At 48.3% G+C, this 6000-nt stretch overlaps 1 protein-coding gene across 1 annotated transcript in view; it reads right to left on the bottom strand.

The window, feature by feature from the left end:
* Positions 1-981: 981 nt before the first annotated feature.
* Positions 982-6000, bottom strand: part of LOC149432248 (uncharacterized) — a 57588-nt gene continuing 52569 nt past the window's right edge. The window contains exon 6 of the mRNA XM_089665362.1: positions 982-5771. Within this exon, the coding sequence (XP_089521488.1) occupies positions 5014-5771 (758 nt within the window). The 3' untranslated portion in view covers positions 982-5013. The remainder of the gene's footprint in view (positions 5772-6000) is intronic.

The following is a 6000-nucleotide window of genomic DNA, read 5'->3' as shown; positions in this document are numbered from 1 at the left end:
TGATCGGGGTAGAAAACAGGTCTGTCTTATGCAGAGCAGACAGGGACAGAGCCTACTCTGCTCTATGGGTGGCCAGATATAAACAAACTTCACTTTTTGTTTACACCCAACTGCCCTCCAATCTTATATGCCTAGACAGAGGAGGAGGAGGGATACCCTTTTTTTTTAGTGGACCAGATATGATCAGAGGTAGGCGGGTGTAAATGGACACAAGTTAATTTACACTTGCATGTCCATAGGGGTGTATGAACCGTGCGATCAGGTTTACCTGAAAAACTGACAGATCAGACCTTACATGAGAAAGGGGCCTTAATGTGTTTCATGTATGTCACAAACCCAAGCAACATCCCTGGGAACAACTATGTGTACAGTGCCATATCATAAGCAATTGGATTTCTCCATAAGTGGAATGTGTTTGAGTAAATTCAATCTTATTAAAGCACAACTCCCAAATAGAAGCTAGTTCGGCTGTAACATTCCCCCCACCCTGCAAGCACAATTGTAGGGAATTTTTGTCTTTTGTCCCAAGTTTTTTTTTATTTTTAGCCTTGCCCTCAGCTTCCATTCCAAGCTAGGCAAAATTGATTTGTACCTGGTTCTGCAGTCTCCTGGAATACATACAACACATCTTCCAGGAGGCTGCAGGATCAACACATAGAGAGGTCAGAGGTCATTTGTTGCTTCAGCAGATCTTGCTGCCTACACCTGGAAGAGGCAGCCAGAAGAGGAAGAGGACCAAGATGGTGGCCCAATCCCGCTATGTGGCACCCGAATTGCAGATTGCAAAGCGACAATGGTGGATTTGCTGTGCAGGTATGTGATTTGAACAACACTAGACCACTGCAGGTAAGTGGGAAAAATCATGGGGTTGGAGGAGTTGAGTACTGCTTTATATTAAAGTTTAGCTGCACGGGTTCTTCTCTATTAACAATTTGTTATGATGCAGGCATTGTGTGTGAGCAGCAATTCCAAACAGACGCATTTCATTCTTATATACTGTTTTAATACTCTGACATTGAATCCCACAGTGCTATATACAATCCTTCTTGTATTATACATATGTATACTGTCCAACATAGACAAAAACAAAGTCAATCCAGCAGTAGATACCGTTGATAGTCAAAACAGTCACTTTTCAAATGCTGAAGCCACATCAAAAACCGGATAATATGCAAGGAGTAAAAAATTTGAGAATTACAAGAGCAAAAAAGGTCTGCTGAGCAAGAGCATGCTGGGAAATATCCTTATTAACATTGGAGGCTTCAATGTCCATCCTCTCCTCTGCAGGTCTGTATCGTCTTCCTGTGGGATGCAGTTGGGTCAGCCTAATGATGACCAAGTGTGCAGTCATAAAAATACCATATAATGGGATCTCTCTATACTATAATACTGTATATTAACACTATACTGTAAATACTTAAGACCAGTAAAACCTTTGCGGTGCAAGTGAACACTGGATACAAGCCTCAGCTCAAGGTCCTTTTTTGTTGGTCCTGCATATTCCTGCTTTAAAATGGCCCCTTCTTCTTGCTGTGAGGTCCTGGGGCCATTTTGTGCCTGTATTACAAATATGAGAAGTGTCAAACTACATTTACCAGAATTCTTTGTGCCAAGGCCAAACTTCACCCCCCATATCCTCCACCTACCTCTCAACCAACCTCCCATCATTGACAAATTAACCCGCCATCCCTGTGCAGACCTCATATCAGCATCGCTGGCACCCAGACTCTAAATACGGTATGTTACAAAGAAGATCTGTCCATTGGTATCTACGAGGTGTCCAGAATATAATGAGAATGAAGTACCTTCGCTCGAGGAGGGCTCTTTGAAGGGAGAAGCTGGCCAAGGTCACTTGGGATAAGGTGCCAGGTATACGTTAGAACACTGATTAGTTTCATGCCAGCCATGTCAGAGTCGAGATATTCTTTTAGTGCAAGAGTTGATGCTTTGCCCCTTTACTGGGGACTTGTTTCCCACCTACTGGAACTGTTCTTGCAACACAGAGTACCTAGGGACCTGGCCAGGAGTCACGAGTGATGAAGTGAGGCCTCAGGCGGAGAACAAGCATGGGTGTAAGAGAAGTGTGCTTTCTGTATCCAATAGTAAAATACATATCGTGGTCACTGGGAGTGAGGTGATGGGACTGAGTTGGTGAAGACCACAACAAGCTCCATGGTACAGTCTTTGAAATGCTACACACCTGCGGAGAGGTGAAGTCTAAAAAGTATGACTGTAGGGCATAGTGTCAAGAGCATAGAAGTCTGGCCACGGATTACCAAATGTCAAAAAGTGTGCTCTTGGAGGAGTCTTACTTTTAATCTAGATCGATGCCTTAATGCTGATTTCACATGAACGCAACTTTTGTCCACCACTGGGGACACTGGCAAGAGCTTGCTCAGGAATCCCTGCCCACGGGTGCTAAGCCCCGCCCACATGATCTTTGTGGTATACAAATGTTCTAATGTTATTGCACGTACGATTAAACCTTTCCTGCCCCTGAATCTGTATCAATCTGATGTCCTGCGCTGAGGACATGGTAATGAAAGTCATACTGGACAGCTATCAGTGGACACCTTGCACAGTCAAACACAGCTATCATTGACAACTTTGGCCTCCACTAAGGACCTATAGGTGTGGTCTCAGATCATGAGAGCAGACAGGCTGGTTGCACACAAGTCAATCCATAGATCGACTTGTGCACAACCAGCTAGCCCATGCATGGATTGTAATTCACCTGCTGAACCAGCTGAATTACGCTCCATGTATGGCTGGCTAAATCTAAAACAAAGCAAATGGCCCCCAGCTGCCCTGTTCAGTATGCATCTCACAAATAGGAGAGGTCCTCAGCTGCCTTATACAATCTGGTTCTCATACAGCAGAGGTGTCCTGTGCAGTCTGGATCTCACACAGCGGAGAGGTCCTATATAGTCTGCATCCCAGGAGAAGTCCTCAGTCACATTGTTCAGGCTGGATCTAACAAAGAAAAAAGGAGAGGGCACCAGGCACCCCATGCAGGCTGCATCTAACAAATAAGTCCTTAGAAGCCCCATTTTGTCTGGGTCTCACACAGGAGATAGGTCCTCAGTCACCCTGTGCAGTCTACAGCAACAGAGGAGAGGACCTCAGCCACCCCCATGCAGCCTGCATTTGACACAAAGTAGAGGTCGATAACCAACCTGTGTTGCCTCGATCTTAGAGAGGAGAGGCCCTCAGTCACTTCGTTCAGTCTGGATCTCACACAGCGGAGAGGTTTTTCTGCTATCCTGTTTAGTCTGTATCTCACACAGATGAAAAGTCCTCAACTGCCCTGTGAAGTCTGCATTTCACACAGAGGATAGATCCTCAGCCACCCAGTTAAGTCTGCAACTCAAAACAGAGGGGAGGTTCTCAGCTACCTTGTTCAGTCTGGATCTCACATAGAGGAGAGATTCTCAGCTGCCCTGTTTAGTTTGATCTTACACAGAGGACAGGTCCTCAGCCACTCCGTTTAGTCTGACTGCATACAGAGGAGAGGTCCTCAGCTGCCCTGTGAAGTTTTGATCTCAAACAAAGAGGAAAAGTCTTCAACCACGCCATTCATCCTGCATCTCACCCAGAGGAGAGGTCCTCAACTACTCCGTGCAGCCTGCATCTCACCCAGAGGAGAGGTCCTCAACTACTCTGTGCAGCCTGCATCTCACACAGAGGAGAGATCAACTACTCTCTGCAGCCTGCATCTCACCCAGAGGAGAGATCAACTACTCTCTGCAGCCTGCATCTCACCCAGAGGAGAGGTCCTCAACTACTCCGTGCAGCCTGCATCTCACCCAGAGGAGAGGTCCTCAACTACTCCGTGCAACCTGCATCTCACACAGAGGAGAGGTCCTCAACTACTCCGTGCAGCCTGCATCTCACCCGGAGGAGAGGTCCTCAACAACTCCGTGCAGCCTGCATCTCACACAGAGGAGAGGTCCTCATTAACTCCGTGCAGCCTGCATCTCACACGGAGGAGAGGTCCTCAACCACTCCGTGCAGCCTGCATCTCACACGGAGGAGAGGTCCTCAACTACTCCGTGCAGCCTGCATCTCACCCGGAGGAGAGGTCCTCAACTACTCCGTGCAGCCTGCATCTCACCCGGAGGAGAGGTCCTCAACTACTCCATGCAGCCTGCATCTCACACGGAGGAGAGGTCCTCAACTACTCCCTGAAGCCTGCATCTCACACGGAGGAGAGGTCCTCAACCACTCCGTGCAGCCTGCATCTCACACGGAGGAGAGGTCCTCAACCACTCCGTGCAGCCTGCATCTCACCCAGAGGAGAGGTCCTCAACTACTCCGTGCAGCCTGCATCTCACCCGGAGGAGAGGTCCTCAACTACTCCGTGCAGCCTGCATCTCACACGGAGGAGAGGTCCTCAACTACTACGTGCAGCCTGCATCTCACACAGAGGAAAGGTCCTCAACTACTCCGTGCAGCCTGCATCTCACACAGAGGAGAGGTCCTCAACTACTCCATGCAGCCTGCATCTCACACAGAGGAGAGGTCCTCAACTACTCCATGCAGTCTGCATCTCACACAGGGGGGAGGTCCCAGCTCATTTTGTATTATGTAGACAGTCATCCTTTCAAAAGTGCTGAATGGATTGCCACTATCTCTTTATGTGGTGGACTTGTTAGGGCTGTACAGTAAAAGGAGAATAACCTCTGATGGCCAGTACTGCTGTTACAGTGCAAAGAATCTCCATGACAGGACACAGTGATATGTTGCTGATTCAGAGTGCATTCCAGGCATCCATCTGTGAGACAGGACACAATTTAATTGTATATCTGTGTCAGTCCAGGACATTTACACTTGGTGCCATTCCACTATGGTGTGCTGGACTGTTTGGACAGGACACACACACAGTAGTGACCACTATTCTTATCGATACCCAACGCTGTAGTACTTAACCTAGTGTACTATTCATAAATGATTACATTCAAATATGATACTAAGACGCATAAATGCCACGGTTTGTGGTGCACAGGTCAACCATCAGAGTGGCGGTGTACTGAAGGTCACATCCTCTCCTCCACCTCCTCTTTCCACACCCCGCAGGATATCCTCCACCACGTGCACCCGACTGTGCATCCGCAGCTGAGACTTATATATGAAGGTCCGGTGGCAGCGCGTGCACTGGTGAGGGCGGTCTCCGGCCATGTGAGTGCGTTGGTGTCGGTTGAGGTCGGAGTTTTGGCTAAAGCTCTTTGGACACAGGTGACATTTGTGAGGCTTTTCCCCGCTGTGGGTCCGCCGGTGGTGGATGAGGTTGGAGCTGTGTGTGAATGTTTTGCCGCACTCAGTGCACTGGAAGGGCCGTTCACCAGTGTGGGTACGCTGGTGATCCTTCAGCTGGGTGCTTCTGTTGAAAGTCTTGGGGCATTTTAGGCACTGGTAGGGGCGTTCCCCGGAATGAGTGCGCAGATGCTCTTTCAGCTGTGTGCTACGCAGGAAGGTCTTCTCACATTGCGGACACTTGTACTGTTTCACCCCACCAGTGGTCAGACTGTCCTGGAAAGTGCTGGCTGCGCCTGGTAGACCCCAGTCTATGGAGAAGTGATGAGCGCTGTTGTCTGCCACCACCAATGGCTGCTGCTCAGCTACAATTGTTGGTAAGGATCTCCTTAGCTGAGCCTGTCGCTCTTTTTCCTCATCAAAATACCGCAGCAGACTCCCCACCAGCACCTCCGGAAGAGGCTGCCCGCCATGTACACCCTTCACTTGCTCCTCAGGATGGTTGTGTGGGGTGATATCTGTATGAGGGGAAACAAAGGAGGTTAACATTGATGGATCATAGGAAGGAATGCAATATCAAAACCAACGTATTGTTAGGCTACATGACTTAAAGCTTGTGGACACCTATCAAACCTACACTTCAAAGACATGCTGGTAGGTTAATTGGCTCCTGTCTAAATTGTCCCTAATATATGTATTTATGAATGTGAGAAAGGGACCTTCGATTGTACACCCCTTGAGGGTTAA

The sequence above is a fragment of the Staurois parvus genome, unplaced genomic scaffold (assembly GCF_062004578.1).
Source record: "Staurois parvus isolate SC_StPar_1 unplaced genomic scaffold, SC_StPar_1.0 ptg002181l, whole genome shotgun sequence".
Classification (NCBI taxonomy): domain Eukaryota; kingdom Metazoa; phylum Chordata; class Amphibia; order Anura; family Ranidae; genus Staurois; species Staurois parvus.
This window is presented reverse-complemented; position numbering and strand designations above follow the sequence as displayed.